At 41.3% G+C, this 27,747-nt stretch overlaps 1 protein-coding gene and 1 long non-coding RNA gene across 5 annotated transcripts in view; one reads left to right on the forward strand and one right to left on the reverse strand.

Annotated features, from left to right (window-relative positions):
- Positions 1 to 734: 734 nt before the first annotated feature.
- The window catches only part of ELOVL6 (ELOVL fatty acid elongase 6), a 63,274-nt gene continuing 36,261 nt past the window's right edge, over positions 735 to 27,747 (reverse strand). For 3 of the 4 annotated variants that reach the window (XM_071742700.1, XM_071742702.1, XM_071742703.1), the window contains 3 exons: positions 17,743 to 17,874; positions 3,326 to 3,477; positions 735 to 1,476 (listed from right to left, as the gene is read on the reverse strand). In XM_071742700.1, coding sequence (XP_071598801.1) covers positions 1,052 to 1,476; positions 3,326 to 3,477; positions 17,743 to 17,874 — 709 coding nt within the window. In that variant the 3' untranslated portion in view covers positions 735 to 1,051. The remainder of the gene's footprint in view (positions 1,477 to 3,325; positions 3,478 to 17,742; positions 17,875 to 27,747) is intronic. The other variant, XM_071742701.1, reaches the window with a different exon arrangement.
- Positions 1,475 to 26,174, forward strand: LOC139795735 (uncharacterized). The gene is made up of 6 exons (XR_011725670.1): positions 1,475 to 2,053; positions 2,811 to 8,498; positions 9,981 to 17,643; positions 19,641 to 19,870; positions 21,152 to 21,256; positions 23,908 to 26,174. It is a non-coding gene; the product is annotated as an uncharacterized lncRNA (long non-coding RNA).

Genomic DNA, 27,747 nt, shown 5'->3' on the forward strand with positions numbered 1-27,747 from the left:
ACAGTGGGCAGATAAATCACGCTCTTCTTGCTAACTAGGATTTCTTCCCATTTCCCCCATTTAATTCAGCGTCGCCATGGGTTAAAATTGAGATTAAAGGCTAATTCCTAAAAATCATGAGGAGACTTATCTCCCTCTCCCTCCTGAACATCCCTCTCCTATTAGCCCCTGATAATTTAGCATATAGTGATTGATTAGACCTTCTATGACTAATCCTGCTGCCGAAATTCCTTGCCTTGAACTGAAAAAATGCACTTGGAAAAATGCACTCTTTGAGATATGTATTGCAACAGTGCATCTTTGCACATTAAACTCTTGTAAAAAAGTACTGCTCCTTTCCACCTCCTGAGGCAGGCGACTCTACATCCCAGATCTGCTTCCCCAGCAGAGTAACATAGTGGAGAAATCAACCTCTTCTCTTCTCTTTTCCATTCCTGACCACTGTGTGGAGTTCAGCCACATTCCATGCAGGAAACAGCCTTTTGAGTTTCAGTTTGGCTAAAGGTATCAAGCTTCTATGGAAAATAATTTTGTGATTTTACTGTTATCATAGACATATTATTTTATTTTTTTTGCCACTTTGCTTTGCTTTGTTCAAGTTTACTGCTGAAAACTTATTAGAAAGCTTTTAGAAACTTTAAAAAAAAAAAAAAAAAGTCCTCCACCTTGGGGAAACACACTCCTTAATTAATGTACTTCTTTCCCCCTCAATATTATTCCTTTCCTCTTTTCTCCTCTTTTTTTTTTTTTTTTTTTCTTTCCTTTTCTTTTTTTCCTCTTCTTTCTTTTCTAGAGCAGACAGGTACAAGAAGGAAGTTTGTCTTTCATCAGCCGTCCTTTGAGATAGAGTAGAATTCAGTGAGTCCTCACCATGATAGGATCATAAACTTACTGGGTTAAACCAAGCTAACTTTTCCTAAGCTGCCAAGTTGTAGCTGCACCGTACATGTATGTGTTTCCTTGTGCCATTTGCTTTTCTGGTGATTTTGTCGTTTTTTGTTTGTTTTTTTTTTTCTTGATGACCCTGAGCTATGGCTTCTCCTTTCCCTAACTACTCCACCTTCCTTTCTTTCCTAGTTTTGCCGATGTAGGCCTCAAAGAAAAAATGGCAGAAGAGCACAAAGTAGCTGAGGTACATGAGAGAGGACCAGATGATGTTCTGCACGTGGGAATGGCACTGGCTGTGGTGCATCCAGGAGAAGACCAGGTAATTGATCACGCACCCGATCAGCATCTGAGTGATCTGTGACAAGGTGATGAACATGGCAAACTTGCGTGAGACTCTGAAGCCAGCAGCCCTCAAGGCATAGTAAGAGTACATCACAGCGTGTACTCCATAGTTCATGGTCATGAACCAGCCACCACCAGCCACCATGTCCTTGTAGGAATACCAAGAGTAAAGTAAGACAGTAATGTGGTGGTACCAGTGTAAGAAGATGAGCTTCTGTTTCCTAAGGATAATGAATATTGTATCACCTGCAACAAAATGAGAAACAAAACAAAACAAAACAAAAAACAAACAAACAAAACAACAACCACAAACAAAACAAAACACCAAAAAAACCCAAAAAAAAACAAAACAAAAAAAAAAAAAAGAAAAAAAGGAGGGAAGGAAATGAGAAACACATTGTACAATCCCATAATCACGGTAGCGCTCTCTTCCCATTGCTGTTGCTGGATTATACATTATTTTGGAGCATGGAAAACCACCTCAGCTCTGTATCTCAGAGCCTGAAGACCCAAGAGCAAGTTAGGCCCATAATCTTTATGCAATCTTTTGGAAAATGGAAGTATTGATATTTTTCTGTGTGGATATACCCCCAGTAAAAACTCATCAGAACGCTGCACAGCCCTTTGCAGCAAACATAACCTGTGAGGGGGTGGACTCTGACTCTGAGATTCTGCACTAGGATGGAGAAGAAGATCTGAAGAGGAACTGGTAGAGTATTTTCTGATTCAAATGCCCACCTGCAATCTGAACCCAGTTAAACTCCATGGAGCCTTTGGTTACTACACAAAAAGCTACTGTGTATGCAGCCTACAATACTGAAAGGTATGTAAGTGACAGGAAAAAAATGCTTCTAGAAAGAAACTTGGTTTATTTTGAAACACACATACTTTTTTGAAAGTTCTTATTGCTATTGTATAACAGGAGATTTTATTCCTCTTTCCTGCTTTTTTTCTTCTTTCTGCTTCTCATAATTGCACTGAACATCTCAATTAGATAGATGTATATATGTATGCTGCTTGTTTCTGTTGTTATAGACACAGTGTTTCCAAAAAGATCCCTGAAATTTGAGTTTGGGGACTTAATTCTGTGTACATGTACCCCAGGAAATCAGAATCATTTATATTAGTGAGGAGTGGGACCAAAACTGCACAGTCTGCACCAGACAGGTAATAAGCCATAAAGCTACTGTTTACTTCATAAGCTGCAAGATGTTGACTCACGTTATAATAACTAATAATATATTAAAATTATTGCTGCTGTGCAGATCTAGCAGATGTTTTTCAGTTTTAACAGCTAAATCTCTGTGTTTTTGCAAATCTTTAAGCAGCAAGAAAACAACAGATTCTGACACAGCAAGGCAGCTGCTGTCTGTTTCCAGTTTTTATGCTGATGAATTGCTGTCCTCTGATTTGCTGAATTGCATTATCTGCTCAAAGGTAAAGATTTATCTCTGCAGCACACGTGAGCACAGTGAGGTCTGGTAAGGACATCCTCCAAAATGAAACTGTTGGGATGTTAAATCACTGCCTCCTCCTTCCAATTGAATCATCCTTTTTTTCTCTTTTTTTTCTCTCTACAGGGTGAGAACACGTTCAAGACTGGCTATTAAGTTGGCATCATAACTTACATCATAAGCATCCTTACCAGAAAAATTGCTGGAGAGACAGTGCTTTATAAGAAGCAGGACTGGAAAGGCTCAGGATATTAATGGAAATTGGTTTCTAGTTGGTGAGTGACTGCCAATTATAATATATTATATACTCAGATTCACCTATGAGTAGCTAAGGAAAAGCTTAGCTTAGATTGGCCCAGATTACTTTTACTTTTTGTCTGCCCTGCAGTTCATCATCACTGCAGTTTACTCCTGGGCTGGGAATGGTCTCACTCAATTCCACATTACTAACTTTAGCTAAGGTGGACTTGACTTAACTTCTAGAGACCAAAACATGCAGAATTTGGAGCTGGTTTTGTTTACTCAGTTTTTCTAAGACTAAAAGGAGATCCTGGCAACGTTGAGCCCCCTTTTTGTGCTTCCTGCACAGTCAGTTCTGCTCTAAATATGCCTAAGGAGAGAAAGGGAGAGGGGATACTCACCTAGTTCAGGTGCTTTGCTTAGCACAAATGCATATGCCCAGAATTTGCTGACAGGTCCAATGTAAAAACTCTGGTCACACACTGACTGCTTCAGGCCTTTGGTCATCAAAATGTACAGCATGTAAGCACCAGTTCGAACAGCACCAAATATACTTAAAAAAAAAAAACAACAAAAAAGAGAAAATGAAGAAAATTGAGTGGTCACTTGAAATCTACACATGATCACTTTAAAGCATTACGAGAAAAAGGTGATAAATGTGCTGATAATAACAAGTTTTAAACAGCCTTAAAGCTCAATCCACTCTGCTGGCCTCTAGGAAGTTGCTCTGAACTGGACTGCAGCAATATCTCCTGGTGGAAATCTGGAATGATTATGTCAATGTTTTTTATTTTGTTACTACAGAATTGAGCTTCCAGTTTTTCAGGAGCAGGGAGAAACATCTTCAGCTGAAAAAAAACCATGCAGAGTTGTGATGCTGACAGCTGGGAGACTACAAGAAATGAATTGATAAAGAGCTGAACATAATCAGGACAAATTCCCACTTCTGATTTCCTTTGTTTTCCCAGAGGAGGCACAGAATCTCTGAGCACAGACAAACCCAGGCAGGGTGCACAGATTTTGATGGGGGGGTTTATCTGTCAGGGCAGCTATTTTGGTGACTTCATAACTTCATCTCTTAACAGATCATTGCTAACAGAGGAATTTTTTCTTAAAAAAATGTGTTTTCAAATCACCCAAACAGCCTCAGAAGTCGAAATCTTTGGCAGTTCTTATGGACCTTGTAAGGTCCAAGTTCAAGTAAGCCTGCCAAGCATAAGAACTGCTGACCTAAGTTTTTATATTTTTTGCAGAAAGCATTGATATTTCCAGATCTTCTGGATTTACTCCATCACACTGCTTGCTGCTAAGGAGTGATGCACCTTGCTCTCCCCTGCCCACTGCATGATGCCTGGTGCTACTGGGGCATCATAAATGGGGCTCTCCAGCCAGGTCATGCCCAGGGAAGAGTTTTAAATCCAGGCTCCTGCAGCCTCATGGTTTGGTGCCTGAGGTATCACTGGGTCATCAGGATATTCAGACAACAGTGAGCACTGAGGAAGCTACTGTTACAATCTGCTGTTTCCAGGGTGGTATTTGCTCATGGGCTCTACTGTCAGATGAGCCTCTTTGTACCCCCCTGCTGTGGTACAAATAAATGCAGATATTCCCAGGCTTAGGCAAGACAGCCCTTGCAGCCTCTGGTGTTCACCCAGCTCTGCATGCAGAAGATAGAGCAGTATTCATAGCATCTATGCAGCCCACAGTGCATTCTCTTCATGTATGGTTGTTCCCTCCCAGAACTGTGCTCTCAGCATGCTTTTCTCACACCTTAATCAGTCCTTTTGACGCCCCAGTGAGTGCCAAAGCCTGCAGGAGGAGTTTTGAAACCAGGTGCAACTTGTTCTGTGTCCTTTCTGGGGTTTTTTTGTTTTGTTTTGTTTTGTTTTGTTTTTCACAGGAGTTGCAGTTCTCATCCCCAAGAAGACAGGAAATCTTGACAGAGATGGGATCTTATCACTTGATGAGGCAGTGATCTCCCAAGCCAGCCAGGGCAGGCTCCTGCTTGCTGCTATGATTTGTGTGATGGCAAAGCTGGGTGGAGAAAGATCAGGCAGAGTATCTAATAATATTCTGGTTCTCCCATTAGACAAACACCTCAGTGCTCACCTTAAAATGGGGGGGAAAAGGAAATTTTAAATTATGAAATCAAATAGCTGCAAGCAATATGCCTGACCTTGTACAGAAGCCATATTGCTTTTCTACAATACTGTGATTATTAGAGTTTTAAATGCAAGGAGCATTCCATGCCATCCACACAAACTTGGATCAGGAGAGCACTGGTTTGAGCACCAGGCAAACCTTGACTTACCTGTAAGTGACTGACCCATCATCCCTGGAGCCAGGGATTTAATCTGGATTGACAACAGAGCCAAAGAGTGGGGATTACAGTTTCACTCTGCTGCCTTTGAGATCCCAAGGATGAAATTCTTCCTGTTTAGCAGCTACTGAAGAGCTCCCCTTGGAGTGCTCACACACAGCCTCTCACACTCACTTTACTTTCATTTCACAGCATGGTGACTTCTAGTTCCATGGTGCAAGAAGAAGGGACCCCTCCTTTAACTGGTGTGAGTCAGACTAAGCTGGATTTTTTATCAGTAAAAACCAAGTTACTTCACATGGGAATATTTAAGGAGGATGGCAAACTGCAAGTAACTGATTCTATTACTTAAAGAGATGCCACGAGCAGGTAGCTGTTTAGGAGGTGTGCTGCATGCCAGAACACTACCTTACCAACAAGCACAAGCCACTGGAGACAGAAAAAGATGTAATTCATGCCTACAAATGTGCCTTGGAGCCTGAACTGCTTTTTTGTGCCTCTGCCACTTCATCTTGTTTGTTCTGTAAGGTAGGATCAACCAACACATTTCTGTCTTGAAAAGACACGATGTGCATCAGAGTGATGACACTGCTTGCTCAGTAAATAACTTCTGCTTCATTTTGTCCTTGTCCTGCTCTCTGCTGGAGCTTTTGTGAGGTATTGAAATGAACTGCTTAGCAAAGCAGTCTGTCTGCTGGGAATCATCTGCAGGGATTTTAGAAAGAAGGTAGCAGTGAATTACTGCACAATTACAGCCTTTTGCAACTAGAGAGATTGATCAGAAACAAACTGCCCAGCCAAATGCAGCTTTCTCATCTATTCAGAATCAAAATGTCAAACAGTCTCCTCCCTTCAGGCACTGACTTCGATGCCAAATTGATATTTTAGATTGACCAAAACTTGTTCATGAGTAAAATAAAAACTCACACTTTTCCCTCACAAACTTAGTTTCAAATCAGGACCTCAAAAAACATCCCATGTGTGGGTTAGGGACAGCAATAAGAAGGTGGGAAACTGAAGGCTAGGGAGCCAGCTGATGGGAGGACAAAGCCAGAGGTAGTGGCCAAAGCCTATTTCTGTTTTCTGTTCCCCTTATTCTTCTTACCATGAGGGAGTGAAGTTCTATTTATTTTCTCAAAAGTTTGAAGGCAGCACTTCAGTTCAACCCTAGTGCCACTGTATCAGGAGCACACTGCTCATTTTTTGCTAGGGTTGTTCTCTGTGCAGACCCCAAACTGCACTTGGGTTCCTGGTACCTCTGGACATCCTGGTCCAGGATCAACACTGCAGAATTCCACATTAAAAAAAAAATAATAATAATAAAAAAAATTAAAAGTTCAACACCAAGTATGGCAACATTTCCCAGAAAAATGAGAGTGGAAATTTTCTGCTCCAGCTTAAAAAGGCTCTTTCCAGGGATGAAGCACATGAGGATAGCTCCTACCTAAGAAATAGGGCAGGAGTTCTGGGAACATCCATTTGTACAGCAACCACATGGTGTATATATATATATATATACACACACACACATTTATATATAAAAAGTTGTATTATAAGAAGATATACACAAACTATTATCTGAGTAGACAGGGTAGGTACTCAGCTCACAGAGTGCTTGCTGTTCTGTTATTGCTGCAGTGATTATCCTAACAAACCAGTGGGAAAGATGGAAGTTTTAATGAACCATTGGCCTGCTCCCAACCTAAAATCCCTGCTTACATTTTGCAGTGGCTTCAGGTCCCACCAGAACAAAATACTCTGGGAAACTGCTAACCTTTGGGTCAAAAAGAGGCCATCAAACACATGTTTAGTGGCTAAATGAGGAGGTTTATGGGACTCTGCCTTCAAAATCTGTAAAAAAAATATGAGACAGCATTGTTTCCAGTTCTCCCTGGATATGGCTGTAGTGAGCCAAAATAAAAAAAGGATGTCCAGGTTAAAGTGGTGAAGTGGTTATTTTCCAAATTAAATGGATCAGTCTCTTGGTCAATGAAGAAAACACAATGATATGATATTCATCTAAGTGATAAAAATATTCGAAAAAAATAGTCCTCAAGACAGGTTTGATCTCCTTTAGCTCTAAACATAACATCTCTGAGGCATTTTACAAGCATATTAAGAGAGGACTTCTTTATAGTGAGTTACCTTGAAACCCTAGAGAGACACTTGTTCAAATTACAGCTGATAAACTTCGCCCAACTGCTATTTTTGTAAGAAATAGCAAAGAAAATTAATGTAACTAGGCTGTTGTTTCACCCTCCTCCAACATTTCTGAAGAGTTTTCAAGCAACCCCAATGTTAGTGATGGAGAGAGGGAAAACTGCTCCTGCATTAGGACTGTTCTAGTAAAACACCTGTAAAGCAGTTCCCCATTTTACCTGCCAGAACTGATCCAGGTACCTCCTGGAAGACCCTGTCTCCTCATTAATCCATCTTCCTGTAGCCATACCACATTTCCAGAAGCCAGGTGACTCCCACCTCCCCCTTGGGCTGTCATTAAACTACCGACTGCTCAATAATATTCAGGCCAGCAACAGAAAATTGCTAAGTACAAAGCAGTCTTTAAGCTGGGGTGCCTGCAGCTTCAGACCTAACTTCCTTTAGACTTCTTCTGTCAGTTTTGGTATCTCCAAGTCCCTTAGCATTGTATTTGTGAATATTTCACAGTCCTTAATGGCTTTTTCTCTTGTGACAGACTTGTAAGATGGGTAAGCATAAGAGCTGTTTTGAAGATGGAGAGGTGAGGCAAACTGAAATTTAAGTTTCTTGTCAGAAATCTGTGTCTGAGCCAGGATGAGGAGTGATGTGCAGCATCACGAGTTGCCTTTCAGTGCCCTACCCAGGAGGTCCTCTTGACATAAGCAGAAAAAGGTCTGACCTCACTCTGTATCAATGAAAGCAGTGTTATTAAATTAACAGTAAACAGAGGAATTTTTTTCAGAGTCCTTTGACCTACTAAAGATTTTCTTTTCACTTTTTAAGTCACTTGCTAAACCTTCAAGTTCCAAACTCTCCATCCTAATTACCCAACAGACACCTATATCTTTAAAGAGAAATAACTTCTAGACATAAAAGCTGTTATTACACCTCTTACCACCACTTTTTCATTGTCTGCACATCTGATTTTTTTGGCAGCATGCTTTCAACTCCTAAAAATAGAGCAATGCACAGAGACATACAGAGCAAGTTTACAAAGATGTGCTGTCCTAGGAACATGAACAACTGGAAACTTTCTGACCTAGCCAGAAGACCAGGTAAGAACTAGATGTGCCCTCCACAGGCTCAGCCTGACTCTTGCTTTCCCATGACATATTAAGCAAATTCCAGGGTGGATTTGTCCTGACACAACCAGACACAAGCCACAAAGAATGTGACCCTACTCCATGAGTTCTAAAAGCAACTCTGCTTCTACTTCACCCCCCACTGTCCCACCCCTTGAATCTGAACCCATCAGCTGACCTTGCCACAGGAGAAAATATTTGGATTCTTCTTCCTTGTGGAATTTTTAAGGTTATTCTAATTATTGTAGTTGTTTTGTATTAATGCTCCCTCAGGAATGGATGACAATCCATGGTGGGGGGTGCCTAACCCCTTGCAACATGGGCAGGTACAAAACCCACACTAGTGAGGTATAAAATTCAATGACAATGTTCTTAAATTTTTTCCTTATCTTCCCTAATGCCTTCAGTTGACAAAACTACAAAATACAGATTATAATCCCATGAACAGATGCAACTTATCCTGTGGGAAGTCCATTTTAAGAGTCTATCTGCCAAACTCTGTGAAGGAAAAGCCTAAAGACATAACCAGTGGGTCAACCAGGGACAAACCAGAACCCTAAATTCTCACTGCAAAATGAAAAAAAACAGTCATCACCTCAAAGCAAGTCTGGCAGAGGACTCTTAATGCTTGGGGTTTGTAGGTTTGGGATTTAGTACTATCATGACATGACTGTGCCCTTAAGCTGAACTCCTTTCTGCTCTATTTTGTTGGCATTTCACTGGGAATAAAAGTCACACTGGTTATAATTATCCTGTCTTTTCCTTTAACAAAACTAACTCTGGGCACAGATGTGGAAATATTACCAAGTCTCCACTGGTGCTGAGGAACTGTGGTGACTATTTACATGCTCATTCTGTCTCTGGCAATTTTAGTGTAAAGCTGTAAAATCAGGGAAGGATTTGCTACCACAATTTAGCCCTTTGTACCTGTATTTAGACAACCACATGCTCAGTTAACACAATGCACTTGCTAGCAGACAACCAAAAGCACTGACTGCCTTAAGCCTGTGTCCTCCAAGGCCTAATTTATTGATAAAATTATCTGGGACCATTATTTATTCTCTTACAAATGGCAGGAACAAGAAAAAAATTATGGAAAAAGCACCCTGGTCCCATGATAGACCTTTGTCCTATGGTAACTGAACACTTTTGAAAGAACATTTTCAAAAACTAACAGAAGAGTCATCTAAGAGCACTTATGTTAACCTCATTCTTTAAAAAGAACACACAGCTCATCCTCTTCAGCTATTGTGTTTGAAAGGCCATAAGGTATCTATATTCTTAATGACTAAACTATTGTAATTATGAGCCCAATTTTCACAAATGGTTTAGACTAAGAAATGTTTTTATCTTCCTAAACTCCCTGAAAGCCTGAAATGACTAATGCTTTTGTTCCCACTTGCAATTTTACCTCTCCTAGGCTGGAAACTTGAAAAAAATTCCATTTTCTTTCAGGAGGTGAATGCAATGGGCACTCTCTGCTCTGAGCTCCCAGATTTGTGCATCCCACCATGAGCTCTGCTGGTCCTCTGCTGCCTCCATGTCCCCACTGCCTGCCTGGTTGTGCTGGTTTGACTGGTTGCATGATTATTAAGCAGATAAAATACTTCCCCCTTCACTTAATATATATATATTTTTAAAAATGATACGATTTCACTGGTCTCTGTCACAGTGGGGAAAACAGAGACTGGGAAAGTCTTGCCAGCCAGCCTTGGGATTACAGAATTCAAAATGTGGTACCATGTGCTGAGCAGCTACTCTACTTTTGGAAACTACTGAAAAGGCATTTAAAACACTGGTGCACATCTCTCTGCTGGAACCTGTTTCAAATATAGTTCCTTTAGAGAGTAGCAGAAAAATTCAAGAGTGACTCAAAAGACCAGAAATATCCTCAGGATATAAGGGCACGAGAACATCAAGAACCAAAAAACCCCAACAGCAAAACCTTCCTTCTACCACCCTGCTGCCCTGTCCAGGTTTTACCACTCTTTTTGGCAGGCTTTTTTTTTTTTCCCCTCATGTTAATGCATGCTTTGAGGTTTGGGTTCAGTCCTATCAAAATCCCAAAGGAAAATTGGAGATAATTCCCCTTCCATCTCTAAACCTCCCCTCCCCAATCACTGAACTAAACACACAACCCCTGCTTTTTTTGTCTAGCAAGCTCTTCAGTGCAAAATCATTTGAGTTTTCAGTTGAGACCAGAACCTGAAGTCAGGCCAGCTCAAAATGATTTAAAAACTGTGCAAATATTTTACATGGCTCTAAGAAATAATATATCATTTGTGCAGCTTTATATGCCCATAAACATATGCATACATGCCTGGGTGGTTATTACTTTCTTATGTGATAAATTTTGGGGAGGGAAATGAGGTATATTAAAGTGACAGCTTGCTCTGTGGTTTTCAAGTGAGGGCAGATACTGTGCTCCTTGCACCAGTCTTTTTGTCCACAGCAATAAATCCCTCTCCATGGAGCCACTGCTTCCAGCCCTTTCCCTTCCCACTGGCAGATTTCCTAAGTCACAACTCACCTGGCTCCCCAAAACCATTTCTTTGTACTTTTTATGGACCAAACTGCAAAAAACCACCAGGCTTAGCTTATTTCCTTCCCTCTCCAGAGACCTCATTAAGCATAGCCAAACAGTGACATCCCTGCAGGACTCTGGATCAATGGGCACTGTCACCCTGAGATTTTAATCACATTGACACCACAGCAAAGTAAAATCCATCTGATTCTCCCTTCCTTAAGTGGCAAGCTCAACACTTCTGCCAATTGCTGCAACTACAGTTCAGAAGGCTTATTTATATCTGGGGATAAAAATCAATCCACCACAGCTCCCATCTTCCAGCCTCTCCTCACAAAGCCTGAATTCCCTCTCCAGGAAATACAATTTGATCCCTCAAACTTCTTTATGGCTGGGATTAGCTATATTCAGACAATCCTGAGGAGCAGAGTACAAAAATGCTCAACAAAGTGAAGGTCCCTGAGCTGGTGGAAGAGCCTGCAGCACTGATCCTGCAGAGCAGAAATCCCAACTGGATTCCTACACATAGGCTTTGCAACAGAGGAGAAGAATACTTGGTGGAGGAAAAAAGGGTTATACATTCATGGAGAGTCTTACACAGAGCACTCAGTTCTATACGAGGTCCACTGGGTTTTGGTAGAGATAAGCCAGGAGCAGTGGTCAGGCTGAAGGGCAAATGGACTCAATCATTATCTTGGGAACACCAGAGAATAGCAGAAGTTGCTTACAGGAACACCCATGTAACCATACACTGCTGAAATAGGTGTAACTGTTTTCTTTCAACAACTAAAAAATAATTTTTCAGCTCTACCCCTGCATCTCTTCTGGCTTCCAAAGAGTCACTTACAAGCTAATCAATAGTAATCACCTATCATCCTGCCTTGCCCTCCTCAGTGTGCTGTTAGCTGATGCTGCTCCCTGATTATTGGCACATGGAGGGTAAGAACATGCAGGAACACTATTTCTTGATGAAATCTCTTGTTTCTTAAACAGTATCTCACTCCTACACCACTAAATTATTGGACTTCTGTTGCAACTGAAAATCCTTGGCACCTTGGCTGTATATTTTGTGAGATGTTTCTCTATCAAGAAATATTTCCTAGTCTTTAAATATTTAGCATATCAAGTTTGGGCTGTGGCTAAATTACTGAAAAGAAAAAAGTAAATTGATTTTCAACTTAAGCCTGCCTTTGGTGCAAAATCCACCTAAGGATATCTAAAGGAGCCCATAAGGATCCACAAGCACACTGTACCTCTGAAGCAGGCCTTCATGAGTGCTGCAGGGGCATCTGCACTTTTTCCTGTGTCATTACTGAAATTATTCTCAGCACTCAACATTACCTCAAGAAAATTTTAGAGTAACTGTAATATTGCACTGATTTAAATGGTCACAAAAGGTGGCATATGTATTTCTCCTGGATAAATTAAAGATTCTTGCAGGATCAAAGGTATCAAGTTGGCAGAGTAGCTGTCATGTGTAGCACTGCAATGTATGTATTCAGGAGTTTGAAATTATCCTAGGCAAATAAAGCCAAAAAGTAATAAAGTAAAAGATTTAGCAGAGAATCAAGCCAGCCAATGGAGCCAGGCATCACTAAAGCTGTAAAACAGGAGATTACATAGTAAGCAAAATCTAAGTTACAGGAAAAGACTGTTGTTTGACAGAACAAAGAAAGCTTCAGGAAGTTATCATACAGCTGTAATGAGCTGCTCAGATCCATAAATTTAATGGAAACCACAGGCCTGGAGTAATTATCTTCCTTTTTCACTCTGCCCACCTCAGGGCAGTTGTCCTGCAAGCATCTCCAGAAGTTCAGATCTCAGGGTTTTGCCTGCAGCTGGTTAATAATAGATATATTTTACTTATTTATTCATCAGCCTAAGGAGGATGCTGACTGGTACAGGCAGGAGGATGCAGGTTTGTTTAGAAGAAATTAAGCTTTTCACTGCACCACAGCTTGCCAGCCCCCTGCCTGTTGGTCACTAACACATTGGGTCTAAGATGCAAGGTTGGATTTGACAGCTCATGCAAGTCAACACCTCTCCCTGGTTATTGCCCTCCGTCTCCAACAAGCAGAAGCTGTTAAGGACTCACTCAGAAGAAAACACATGGAGATTTTCTGTTCCCTAGGGATTCCCACACCTAATGCCAGCCCCACACACCCAGCACCGAGGCTGAGTAAAATGCAGAAGCGGAACAGATGGGAGCTTTGATTTCTTCTGAATGAATTATCTACTTTCCCTCTAGAGCAGTTCCCTTCTTAAGCCACCAGACAGATGTTCTTTATTCCTCAAATACATTTTTCAGTCTGCTCCCCATTTAAAATGGGGAGGAAAAGTCTCACTCCTTGGGAGGCGCTGCTTGGAGTGGGACATGGATGCCGAGTGGTGCCCTGCGAGGGCTCCGGTGGGATGGGTCAGGGGAGCTCATGCAAAAGGTATAATTCAAGGGCACAAAAAGAGATTGATGAATCAATTTCTCATTGATTGTGAGAGTGGAGAGGGAACAGGGTCAAAACGAGTGCTTTCCAAACAATGTATTGAATTGACTTTGCTAATACGTTTGGTTTTCCAGCAATAAAGGTAAACAAACAAGCAAAGAGGCAGGAAAAAAAAAGTTTTTGAAGAAAGGAGGATTTTTGTAGAAATTTTCAGCCAGTCCTATCTGTATCTCCTGTAAAGTACCATCAGCCAGGTATCACAGTGAATCCTTGGTTGACTTTTAATTAGGCCTGACTAGGTAAAAACAGTAAAACCAGTTTACATTCAAAAGGACTTTGCCATCAAAGTCCTTACACATCTGAGTCCACAGCTGTAAGAGCAGAGTGAACAATGAGGGGAGATTTCAGAAAAGACTGGGCAGAGCATTTTGTCACATTGCATCAATTACAGTTCTGAGAATAAAGGTATTTGTCATGGGATGCTCTTCTTAAAATAAATAAGGTATGTATTGGAGATACATCTTCACTGTATTTTATTGCTCCTAGCCTATAATTTTTATCACATCTACACTGTTTTTTTAATACCAGCTAGCATTTGTTTTGCATTGTGTAAATTTACATAGTATAATAGTGCTGTTTATATTTCTCTTTTGTGACCAGAGTTCAGATTACAGAAAAGAATTTTTTCTTCTTGAACTGTAGTCTCAAGGGATTTTTGTCTTCTATCCAATCATTTTTAATTCCTACTATTCATGCAGCCTTCAACTTTTGCTCCAAAATGCTAAGTAAAGAGTTGTTTCTAGTATCTGTTATTTAAGAAATTCATAGAATCATAGTGACTTTTGTTTTCTAAATATGACCTGTAGCTATTGGGATACTTTGCTTTTGAGGGTCTGGTTGTGACAAGTAGCTAGTGACCTTCCAGCTATGTTTGATACCATTTCTACTACTTTGAAATGAAGTATTTTCCAGGAAGAAAGACATTTGGGAACCCTGCCTTGACTGATTTCCACCACTGCTGAATTTGGATGAGAATCCAAGAGATCTCAAGTGATGATAACTGCATTATAGTCGTGTGGCCTGGCTGGACAAAGAGAAATCCCTCCTCTCCCTGCACCACTCATGGTCCTTCCTGCCTGCAAACCACTGCATCACATTCCATGTCTTCCTTCTTCCTCTCCCACAGCAATGTGCCAGTATTCCTTAAGGAAGATAACTTTTCACCATTACTAATTAGTGCCTTGACCCTGAGACTTCTGCTGGCAGCCCCTTAGGGATGCAGAGCAAGTGAAAATAATGTCATGCTGGTGTCTTGTGTGAAGATGAGGTGATCAAATACGGATTTAAGCTCCTTGATAATGATGCTACCCATACACAGACTCTGGGGAATTACAAAAATCCAGCTGAGATGTAATAAAAACTTGAACGAATGACTTCATGTTCTTTAAGAGCCCTGGTCTCAGCTTTGCTGATTCCTAGGGATGCCAGCATGACACTTTTGTTATACTCCAAGTGAAAAATTTGGTTAATAAGCCTCACTTTCTGTTCAAGGTGGCACAAATACAAAACTGGCAACTCAGATTCAATGTGGTTTTGCTAATTTTTAACCCCAGGATATATTCAGAAATCCAGGGCTGCCTGTCACTTTGATGTGTAGGTGAACCAGCAACAGCTACCTCGGGGTCTTAGGAGATTGAAAAATTAACTTCTTTATCAGCTTCCTAACAGCAGTGTTCCCACTGCCAATGAGCAGCACAGAGCTGCCCCAGGGCCTTGCTACATAACCAGGCTGGGCAAAACCACTTAGAAGTGTAGGAAAAAAAAATAAAACAGAAGACTGAAAACACTTCAGACAACAATACATTGAAACAAGTCAGCAAAACAGCAAACCCAACCCAAGAAAAATATCCCCAAACTCATTTCTCAGGAGAAGATTTTAGATGATGTGTTGGCAGTGGTTTCCAAGTGAAAAGCAACTCACTGCTCCCACTGAAGTTTTCACTGAGAAGTGGTAACTTAATTCCAGAGACAAAATGTTCAAAACTAGCTGAGGCTTCCAAAGGGAAATAAAACTGCTCTTATGCCTCACAAATCCTGCTGGCTGCCAGTGTTGACACAAAACTCACTCTTGACCAAACTCCTGAATGCTCAGCAAGCTCAGTAGGGTGGTGGAGTTGTTTTCTTTATTTATAACCCTGACAAGTTTCCTGCTGTAGCTGCTACCACATTTAAATGATTTTGGCAAGAACGAGGCAGACAGGATACATTCTAAAGAAGGAAAGCGTCATTGTCTGGCAGGCAATTTCCTCTATTTTTTTTTTTTAAAAGTCCAAAATGCATCTTTCCAGCCTCTGCTAAGTGTTACTATTTCTGAGAATATCTGGAGCAGGTAAAATGGAAGGAGTGCTAGAAGGGAGAAAAACAAGAACTCCAGAAAAAAAGCCTCATCCTAACCTTGAGGCAAAATACTGAGGACTCTCCAGGCAAGTTTTGATTCCTCAGTACTGATGAAAGATGAATACATTACTTAGAAGTTCTGCGAGGTATCATAAAACTCACAGCATCTTAGCACTCTGGAAAGCCAAAGTGGAAGTCTTTTTAAAGGAACATTTTCCTGGGTCCATAGCAAGGGTACAGGCAGAACACTGGCATCTAAATCTACAAGAATTGACCTTCAGAAGAAGTGGAAATGTCTTGCAGGCCAAGCATACGTAAATGAAACACCAAGTTATGTGAGTGTGTAAGCACCAAAGTTCTGCTAGCTACAAGCAATATGAAAGTATAATTGGAATATGCATTTTGGGATCCAGCTGCCTGCAAATCACTTTACAAACATATCCACAAATGATGTGGATCACAAATTCAACAGCTGCTGAAATTCAGCAGTTTCTAGAACAAATGATGGCAATTGCTTACAGGACCCTAGCAGCAAAACTATGTCAGACACACAGCCAGAAGTACAGCATCAAATGCAACCAGATGAAAATTACAAGTTTTCAGAGTGTTAGAACTTGCTCTCAAAGTTATGCAGCCTGCTCAAAGTTTTTTCTGCACTAGGACTGGTGATTTTTTGAGAGGTATTGTTGAATTTTAAAAATCAAGTCAACATAGAGCTGCTTCTACTAACATGTCCTAGTGTAGAATTAAATTTATTTTCCCCTGACAGAGTTTTAGAAAGAGTCAATGTCCCAGAATAATTTTGGAGGAAAAGCAAAAGCCACAAAAGAAAGAAAACTTCTCATTTCCTGCTTAATTTTTCTTTGTAGAAAATTACTTTCTTTCTCTCAAACTACCCCCTTTCTGAGAAAAAACATGCACCATTCACAGCTGCTCAGTACACCAACTTATGAACTAATATATTGGTTAATTAATATATTCTTATTAGAAAAAGACACAGATATCAATGTTAGATAATGATTTGTAAATGGTTTCTATGCTGTGAACTATAACTTACATTCCCAGTAGGCACTGAAATGAAGGATAAACCTCAGGTCTTCTGTGTAGTTATTAGTTAATGACACAAAAGGTTGTGTGTTCATAATTTGTCCGTTCTCTTGTTTATCTTTAGCCTCATAAAAATTAGCATATAAAGCAGATAACATGGAATCCAGGATAGTCATTTTTACCCCTGATGTCAGCAGCTATCAAGAATCTGAGCCTGACTTTGCCCACACTTAGTGATTCAGAGCCAACACATAGCCAGAGATGTGCATGACTAAAAACTCCCCTTTTTTTCTACATTCACAACTTTTTTGCAATGGAACCAGTGCAATGGAACTGGGACCCAGATTCTGGTTTCAATTAGAGTGACCTAATTTACCTGTCATCAAACTTTAGGTTTACCTCACTGTAATAGAGATCAGGATCTTGACATAATCCATATATGCACCCATATAAATGTACCAGTAACTAGTAAGTGAGAACAAAACTAACATCTTAATGTCTTTATTTCCATTTGTAGCTTGTATGGTGAATTTATTGCAATGCTAAGTGCTTTTTCTCATGTCCTTATTTTATTTCCACCTTTGTTCTTCAAGTGGGTTATTGATTTCTCATCTCTTTAAATGTTGCATGATCTGGCAAGCCAAAGGGGATGATTTTAATGATGAGAACATCACCCCGAAGAGCAGAACTAAAGAAATGTCACTTCTGGGTGAGCTTGTTGTCACATTAACAGTGCTGTTGTACCTGAAGAACCCCAAACACTTTCACAGGCTACTGTCAAAGGCAATTGATGTTAAGAAATGCCTACCTGAAGACAGCAAGGCTCAGGGACCAGAGCACTAGTGGTTTCCTCAGTTCAAATTTTGCTCGTTTGTTCATTAGGTGCCGACCACCAAATATAAAGGCAGCATAGAGAGCTGAAAACAGGAATGATTTCTTCCTGCAAAACAAAACAAAACAAAACAAAAACACCTGTCAAATATTTAATTTGTAGGAGATACACAGAAGTCACATCTGGACAGAACTGCTAAGGGTTTGTGCATTTCCCTGAAAGGAAACTCTTTTGAAGACACTCCTGCAGCTCAGCTGAGATTATCATTAGTGCCTGAACTTAATGCCTGCACAGAAGGCCAGGTCCAGGCAGATGCAGAACTGACCCTGGGGAAGTTCTCCTGAGAAAGCACAGCCAAGTTTGGCTCCCTTTCTCCCCCAGTTTCTGAAGGCAGAACTCCTGTGAGGAACAGAATCGATGTTGCAGAGCCCAGATGTGCTGCTGCAGGAACAACACGGCTGACACTTGAACCAGGTAACAAACTTTTAGAGTAGATTTTTTCAGTTGGGAGCTTACAGCAATCACCTTGTCCAAATGCCTGAACAATTAAGGACTGACCAAATTAAACCATGTTACTAAGGGCATTCCCCAAATTCCTCTTAAACACTGGCAGGCTTGGGGCACTGACCAACTCTCTAGGAAGTTTCTGGCTCATATTCATATTGTCCTTGGTTTCCTGCAGGCTTCTTGCTACCTGGTAATTTAGTTTCCCATTGGTTTTCTCCAAGAGGACACTGAAAACTGCAGCACAACACTAACAATCTCATGAAAAGCAGAAAAACAGCAAGGGGGGGGTCAATAGCTCCATTGAGCAGGAACTCGGTGGCATCACCCTGCGGCACAAGCCCTGCCTGTGGGTGACTGTCCAGGCAATCCAGGGAATCTGCTGAAAAGCCAAGCAGGGCTTTGTTTGGGAGCTTCAGCAACACTCTTAGAAATGCAAGTTTTATTTTTTAAACTGCCTGATGGTTGTCCAGCTCAGCAATAATCAGAAAACATTTGAACTCTGCTACTATAATTTGCTGCAAATCAACCACGAGAGCTCGAAAATAGATTCAGCCTGGGATTCCTTCCCACACATCACAATATTATAAAGAGTCAGAATCAGGATGCACAGCATTAATGGTGGCCCTGCTGGATGGGTGTACATTTAGGAACAGATTTTATCTAGAAAATTTGTAATTATATACACAAATATCAGTGGGCTATGGCTCTACAGCAGGAGGTGCTGGTTCATTTTGGAAAAAGAAAGACATAAAAGATGTCAAAACATCCCAGAAAAGATGGCAGCAAGCTAAAAGATCCTACATTCCTTTTACCATTGGGAAGCCCAAGCTGACAGACCTGTGGTCAGGGCACAGGATGCTGAGTGGAATTCCCACAAGGGGTGAGGTTCTCTCACATTGTGCTCCTCCAAGTTTTAGTAAGATTTTCAATTGAACATTTATTTATGTTACTTCACCTCAAGAAAAAGACAACTATTGGTACAAGCAGATGCCATCTCCGGGTTCTTCCATTGGTATTAGGTGGCTGAGGGTACCCAAGGCAAGGGGAATGGTCAGCACAGAATGGTTCTGAAAGCCCAGAAGTGTGTGCAGCACAGCACAGAGTGTACCTGGATCCAGTGCCTGGATCACAAGCTCCTCAAAGAAGAAGAAATTTCTTGTGAGGTCCACAAGAACTAAGAAATTCTGTAGCAGCACACCTGGTTGGGTGGATGAAGAAAGCACATGCAGCCTTCATGGAGATAAATGAGTTTGGTATCAGTCTGAAAGCTAAGTAAAAGCAAAGTCCAAAGAGACGTGTATGTCTGCAGCTGGATGCCATTTTCTGCCAGCTGAGAAACTTCTCTGTTTCTGTTGATATGTTTATAGGTCTGAGAAGCTGTACCTGACTGGAGCTTTGCACTGAGGAATGAGGATCTGGTGCCAGTGGTCCCCTGGGGGAGCTTCTGCATCTGCACTGGAACCAAGCCCCAGGAAGACCAAGATGACCACAGAGCTGGTGCTCCCTCACCTTGTTGATAGAGATGGTCCAATTGCTATGGCAATGTTTATCACAAGCAGGTCTTGAAAACCACAGAGCTTTGGCCCTTATTCATCTGGTAATAAAATAAAAAAAAAGCCATTCCTTTTCACTTCTATGTTCTTCAGTTTCCCAGTCAGGGAAGGGGCAGAATTAACACACTGGGCAGAGTGACTGCAGTTTAGTTTGGCAGGAGGTCAGCAAATAGTTGTTAACCAGTCCGGGTAGGGAATGAACCACCTCAAACTTGCTCATACTGAACTGCCTGTTAATATTTACAGGTTGTGGGACAGAAGCAGACTCTCCATGTGAGGTGGTCTGTGTTCCCAGATTTTTCCCTCTGCAGCCTCTTCAGCACCAGCATCCCCGAGCAGCCTGGGCATGGGAAGGCAGCTGGAGTGTGATGGGCTGTGCCCTGGTCTGCTGCACCCTCCTGGTTGTCCCAGGCCATGGGGAGAGGTTTTTTTTCCACCAAAACCTGGGCTTGCAGAGCACCCAAAGCATGGAGGGACACATGGGTGGCCACTCCAACCAGGGCACCCACAGGGACCCCAAAGGAGGGAGCTTGGGAGCTCATGGCAGTGCAGTGGGAACCCCTCCTGCCACAGGCATGGTCTGGGATTGCACTGGTCTGTCTTGCACTGGAACTCCAAAGCAAGTGAGAGCAGTACAGGGTGACATCCCCAGCACCACAGGAAGCATCTCAGGGCCAGGGAAAAGAATGTCACCCGGTGCACACATGCAGGCACCCACAGGACATGGGCTCTGCTGGCTGGCCCAGGGGGAGCTCAAGATTTAAGAGCAGCAGCTAAGAGATATTTTGTGGGAAGGCAAACAGGCAGGAAGCACTTCCGTTCTGGATTAAATACAGCCAAGACATCAACTTATAATGGTTTGACTTCAGTTCCAGCTCAAGTAAAAAAAAAAAAAAAAAGACCAAGCTGAATGAGTTAGCAGCTCAGGTTTGTGCTCTGCCTGACTCAATTCTTCCTGGGCAAGCTATTCCATATATTTACACCAAGTAATATTTCATTTGGCTTCTTACTACTGAGACTACTTTTAGTGAGTTCAGTCATTCTAATGAGCTTAATATTCCACTAATTAGGACAGATAAATTTTAGGACACTTTTTAAAAGCTTTGTAATGAGGTCAGCAATGGTAAATGGTATTCCCCCAGCAGAGAGCTTTGTGTTGGCAGTGGCAGACATGGGAAGCTGTGGCTGTACACACAGAGAGCAGCTGTGAGCAGTTTCAGGCAAGGAGGGATGCAGTAATATTATCTCCTCTCAGAATTAAACATGATATTGAATAAGGATTAGGCTGATTTTGAAATCACCTCTCTTTTTTTTGACACCTGCAGGCAACTTTTATTCTTTGCATCCAAAGGACCTGGAATTTTCCCCTCTGCAGCATGATAAAGCTTAAAAGGACTGGGTAGTCCAGGTGATATAAAGGGGTTGCAGAGGTATGTACTCTTAACATAACCTGTTTCACTGCATTACTGGTATTAACCAGTTTCCTAATAGTGTTTTTATGATGGATTTTCCTGCAATATTTGTAACTACATCCTGTTTCCTGGGCTAGTGACACAAAGCAATGGCAACCTGACAGCAATGAATTAGATCTGTTTTTATCCAAAAGAAGCTAAAATAAAATGAGTCTTTTTAAAGGCAGTTTCAGAGTTGTTCTACAGCACTGTAACTTTTCATTACTATTATCTGGAGAGAGACTAGGTAAAGCAAAACAACAACAACAAAAAAACCACTTGAAATTAAAAAAGAAAAAAATGTAAAGACCCCCAAAGTAATTCAGTAGCCAAATCACATCCAATAACTCCAGCATTAGCACATTCATGTGTTTGTCTTCAATCCTGTTCTGCAGGGTAACAAAGTAGACACAAAGACAGGGCTGCCAAATCCTTCACATTTTTCTGGCATTTCTGTTTCTCACAGTTGTCTCCCACCTTCCTACAGTTTCAGACTTGAGGGACTAAGTACTGTCACTACTGAACACAACTCCATCTTTCCCCATTGGAAGTTGCCAGCTCTTTTCCCCAAAAGGGAAGCACGGGAGTTTTATGGAGAATGTATAAAATGTTCTTCTTGGGTTGGGGGTTAATTCAGGAACTGCAGAGAAGAGTTTGGGGCTAGCAGAGAGATGGCCATATCATGAGGCAAGGGGACAGGCAGAAGCAGGTGACATGATGGGAGAAATAGAAGAGAAAGGATGAATGGTAAGGATGGGAACAAATGAGGGGGAATGTCAGTCAAAAGATGGATGTGGATACAGGACCAGCAAGGAAAGGAAGGAGTCTTGGAGCAGGGAGAGAAGCAGCATGGCGAGGAGGGATATTACAAGAGGAGTAGATTCAAAACAATTGCTAAGGGTCCTTAATTCTGCAAAACTTCAGTACTGGAAAGAAAAGCAAAGCTCAACTATTGTTTCCTGGCAGAACTGTCTGAACCCTGCAGATTATTTCCTGATGTGTGTTTTCTTTCTCTGCTTAAGCCCTTGGAGGGATGCTTCTTGCACCCAATGGACTCAGGCTACCCACACTGGGCACAGAGCTTTGGTAACACTTCCAAAAATCCCAGAGCAGGGACAAGAGGCATTATCATCCCCTGGACCACACAGCCCATGGGTTCTGTTTCTCCCTCTGCACTGTGTAAACCAAAGAGAAGTGATATGTTTTGTTTTTTTTGTTTTTTTTTTGAGGAGAGATGAAGGTCTGGGCACTGATGTGCTTTTTAGAAGCTGAAAAACTTTGTTAGGTCTGGCCTAGAGCTGAGGAATGGAGACAGGAAAGAAGAAAAGGAGAAGTGTAACTGGGAAGCACAAGGCAGAAACTGGGGTGATAAAGAGAGACAGAGGAAACCCACACCACCAGGAACAAAGCTTCTCCTTGGTCAAAGCCAGGGAATCTTGGCCAGGAAAGCCCATTTAGGCACCAAGGAGCAACAGGGAGAGATCACTCATCAAGCCTCAGGCAGGAAAGCAGAATACAGAGAGGGGCAGCAAAATAATCCAGAGAGATAAACAGACTGCTAAGGAGTAGGAAATCCTGAGTTGCCCAGAAGTGTGTTAGTTATAAAATATGGAAAGCCTAAGAATTACCACAGCATCCTCAAACAAGTGGCTAAAGCCTGAAGGTAAACCCCACAGGCAGAGACATCCTGGCTTCTGTTCCAAAGTGAAACAGCCCTGAATTTTGCAGTGCTGCTGAAGAAAGTGGTTTCAGCCCAGATGCACTGTTTGTTTTTCCCCTGAAAACAGGAGCTGAGTCACTGTTGTGGAGTTCTCTGATGTTAATGAGTAAACTGAGATAGAGATGCATGCTATAAACTTAATATTTCCGTGTAATTTTCTTTAATAACTGAAGAAAATGCTTATAGAAATGCACAAAGGACAACCTTATTATAGATATTTTAACTATTCTTGATCACATAACACAGGACTATGGTCAAAACAGCATTCAGCAGGGGAGTAGTAATGTGAGGCAGTATTATCACCCTCTATTTACATTCTACAGGGTTTTCAAAACTTTTTTTTAAATGAAGATGTATTTTACTTTGTGCAGACATAGTTCATCCCTAAATTCATTACCAGATTTTCATGTGCTGTGAAGGAATGACAACAGGAAAAAAACCCAGCAGAGTGCTTCTGGCAAGTAAAAAAGCAATTTCAGGCTCTCCAGTGTTTCTTTTGGCCTTCTTCATCAGGATTTTAATTTAAAATTATATTTTAAAAATATATTTTACTGAAAAGAAAACCAAAAGAATATCCAGGATGCTCAATAGGATGAAAGATAAGGCCCTCTTCTTACTGCTTTCTCCCAGCTTGCAACGGAAAGCAAAACCCACTTGTGTTTATAATTGAATTTCCTAATTTAAGAGACTATTTAAAGTGCTTTAACCTTCACCAGTGTAAATCACACAGCACACCCATGTCCATGGCTCACAAGTGGTGGCTGGTAGCCATGACAAAGTTACTTCTTCTCTGGTGCTATTTAAAAATCACATATTCTGTATGTATGAAAAATGGTATGAAAACGTTTCTCAGTCTCTCAGGCTAAAATTCAGGGTCTTTTTTTTTATTTATTTTTTTTTTTTCAGACAGAAGAGGCAAACTCAGCTCTGAAGTATATGAAGTTCCTTGTTCTTTATAAGTCTCATAGAGGCTTAATGGGACAAACCACAACCCCCTAAGAATCTGAAAGCTGCAATCACACATATAAGCAACATCACCAGAGAAAAGTAACCCTTGAATGGAAAGAACTTCCAAAACTTTGGGTTTTGAAACCACCTCACCAAAATTTTGTCATCATTGAAGACAAATCAGCTTTGTCTCTGGCTCTGCCTCAGATTTCCTCCACTTTCAAGATAATGTAGGTCAGGAGCACTGCTGTTCTGATAAAAAACTACAGGACTTTCACTTCTAATTTCATCAAAGTAAATTTAAACCCCTGGCTTCCACAATAAAAACCTGGAGCTAGTAAGCAACATCCACTGAACTTTGGGACTACTAACCTACATCTCTCCCAGCTGGAGTCATTCTGTTTGTACCCACATCTCACCTGAAAGTGATTAATGAAGATGGTAGTGGAGGTATGTGATGTAATATGAAAATAACAAGATCTCTGTACTGCCCCACTCATTTGATCAGCTTTATCTGATCAAATCAATCAATGGTTATGAAATTCCATCAGCTTACACTTATAGGAGTACATCAGCAGACGGCCTTTCAGATCCAGGAAGATGTCTGAAGTGACTCACAAATTTTATTTAAATAGACAAGCTATGCTTTTTTCACTGCTTTGGGGATATTTATTTCTTTCTTTACCAGAATGCAACACAACATTACAAGGAACACATCAGTAAGAGTACTTTACCAAGGCTACTTTTGTCCCTGTGTCTGCAAGAAGGCCTATGGACCACAGTAGACTCTCAACCATGAAAATGCAAGTTGAAAATACAACATGTAAACAGTCTTGGAAATACTGTCTGTTTGATTTAAAAAAGAATATTTAAGCAGGAAAAAAAAATAGCAGTCACACAAGTGAAACATGGAAAATGCAGGAACTGCAAGGGAGGAGAAGTGTGTTGGTTTTCTACCTATGACCCCAAAGACATTCCAGCCTACTTTGCTCTTTTCCAGCCTTCTCCAATCCAACTTCAGAAAGTGATGTTGCTACAAATGCCAGTGGATTGAAGAAACACAAACAACAAAACCAGTTCTGATTTTCCTAGAGCATTCCCAGCCAAAGAAACCCATGCAAGAGTCTCCCATGGAGCAGAGCACAACCTTGGAAACTGGGCAGCCCAAAGTCATGTATAAATAAGCCCTTACAGCTAGAGCTTGGTGACCATGCTATGGAAAGGATCACTCCATAACTCTTCCAGTGCTGGAAAGCAAATTATCCTGGAAGAAACCAAACTGAAAGGATGCATGAAAAGCATAATAAATCAGAATATACACTTACTACCCTTCTTGTACCCATCCAAAGACCTAAAACTATACAGACAGCCCAGAGCAAGGCAGCAATGCTATTCTCTGGCCCAGGGAATAAAAGGGAATACTGGTACCAGTGATACTGCAGTAATGGAACTGTAGAAACAAATATCTTGCTTTCAGACCCTGTAAATACTCAATGTCCCGTGGAAGAGATGAGAGTGAATGGAAGTGAATCCTATCCTTAAAAAGTTCAGTTTGGTAAAGAAGCAAATGAAAGAATCCTTTCTGGCTTCCTTGAGTGAAGAAAAATCAGGTCATCTGGAGAACAAATGCCTGCTCTGACTGGTCCTGCAATACTTTTTGATATGTAATGTCAAGGGTTCCTTGATGTATCTGAAAAAATCTTCAAGGACACCTGACCCTTGCTGAGAGATCAAGTGACAAAAGATACTAAAGGAAATGCTACAGGGAACCTGGACCTAACTCTTGACTGATAGGAAGCTAGCAAAAAAAAAAAAAAAAAAAAAAAGAAAAAGAAAAAAAATGGGGCAACCTTTTCAACTACCCCTCTAAAACAAAGAACCCTGCCAAACACTCATTTTCCTTCTTACTCCACTGGGAAGCAGGTCAGGAAAAACACAAAGGTGTTCCAGCTTTGCTCAAAACCTGCAACAGGGAGCACATCAGAGGAGCTAGGAGCTACTTTTTATGAGGTTTATGAGCTGCTACTTCTTTACACCACGATGCTCTGCAGCTTGCCCAGTGCATCCAGCAGCAGAGAAGGTGCATGGCCTGGCTACCTTGTCATTAGCAAATGGCATTTTCATGAACTAAACCTCACCACTACTTACGTAAGAATTTTATGCTTTTCATTCCCAGCAGAGGCTCTGCTCTCCAGACAAACCTGCTAATAAATTTGCCAGTGCTTTCAATCTGTCACTACTCCCATGTCACTGATTGTGACCTTGTAGATTCTTTGTTAAATCCAGAATTACTCTACTTGAGAGCAATCGAGGCAGGAACTTTAAAGCAGACCCTTTCAGAGATAAAGGAAGAGGCAAACTGGCATGAATCCACTCAGATTTTTTGAGGAGAGAACATAAAACAGAGTGACAAATTCTGCGAGCAATAAACCAGCAGAAAAAAATTTCTAATTACTGCCAGTTTTCAGAATCTGATGTGGGCAAAATTTAAGAGGGAGGATGACATTCCTAAAACTCTACTGGAAATGATGATGGGACAGAGAAGTGGAAATGAAGATGGGTTCCTACAGGAAGGCTGGACAGGGACTGTGTACAAGAGCTTGTAGTGACAGGATGAGGGGCAATGGTTTTAAATTGGAGAAAATTAGATTTAGATTGGATGTTAGGAAAAAATTCTTTACCATGGCAAGTTTGCAAACCTATGATAGGCCCACAAATAGGTAAAAAAATTCTGCTCTAGTAAAAAGTCAGGCTACAGATAGTATAGTACAACACCCTCCATTCTCATCACCTATTCTTACCACTTTCTTTCATGTGGCTGTTGGAAGATTACCAAAAAGTCTGCCTCCTGCATCTGCCCACTGTCTGTCATGTTATGATCTGATGTTGTAACCAGGCAGGAACCCATTTACATCAGTAGCTCATTCAAGGATGCTTTGTTGCTCAGTTTCTTCCTTCATTTGCAAAGGGAACAGAAGAGTCTCTTGTCACCCAGGTGCAAGATCTGGTGGGCAACAGATTGAGGCAAAAAAAAAGTGATCTTCCTAAAGATCACTTCCTAAAGATCCTCTGCCAGCAGCTGAAACCAAAAACCCTCCCAGACAGCACTCACCCTCACTCCTCCAGCACCTGGCAGACCCGTCACACCACTTGGACACCCTGAGGTTGGGCATCTCCACACCTTCCTGCTAAAACCAGCATGATCCAAGCACCTACCCCCATTCCCATGGGCTGAGCACTGCAGCTTCTGTGCAATAAGTACACATTAACTCTAGCTTGCTTTTACAAGCCTCTCTCCTTGGGAAAGGTAAATGCAATCTCTTTGAGGTTGGTAACAATAAACGCAACTGCTTGCCACCCAGCTAACCTAAGTGGCCAAGGAAAAAGCTGGAACACTGGGCATTCAACAAGTTTTTCCACTTTTATGACACCCTAGAGCAAATGGCAGTTTGCTGATGTTTACTGCTTTCACTTTGGGGTTTGCCTTCCTTTAGCTGCAGTCTGCTTTGAGACTCAGGGGTGTAAGCACACTGGAACGTGTATCAGAGAGTTTCATAACTTCCCTGTGTCTGGACCAAGGTTTCATTCCAGCATGTTTCCCAAAAAGCAGCAAGTCTTGGAATCCAAAATACCAAAAGGAAAGAGTTTACTCATGTTTTATGGACCGAGGTCAGCAATTCCTCTTTTGCCTCGTTGTGAGTTTTTTTTTTTTCCTACTTTATTTTTATTTTTCTTTCTCACTGGGACCCCAGCCCATTAAAAACACAAATATTTCAGATACCTTGACCTCCACCAGTGGTGA

Source organism: Heliangelus exortis, chromosome 4, assembly GCF_036169615.1.
Source record: "Heliangelus exortis chromosome 4, bHelExo1.hap1, whole genome shotgun sequence".
In the NCBI taxonomy this organism is placed as follows: domain Eukaryota; kingdom Metazoa; phylum Chordata; class Aves; order Apodiformes; family Trochilidae; genus Heliangelus; species Heliangelus exortis.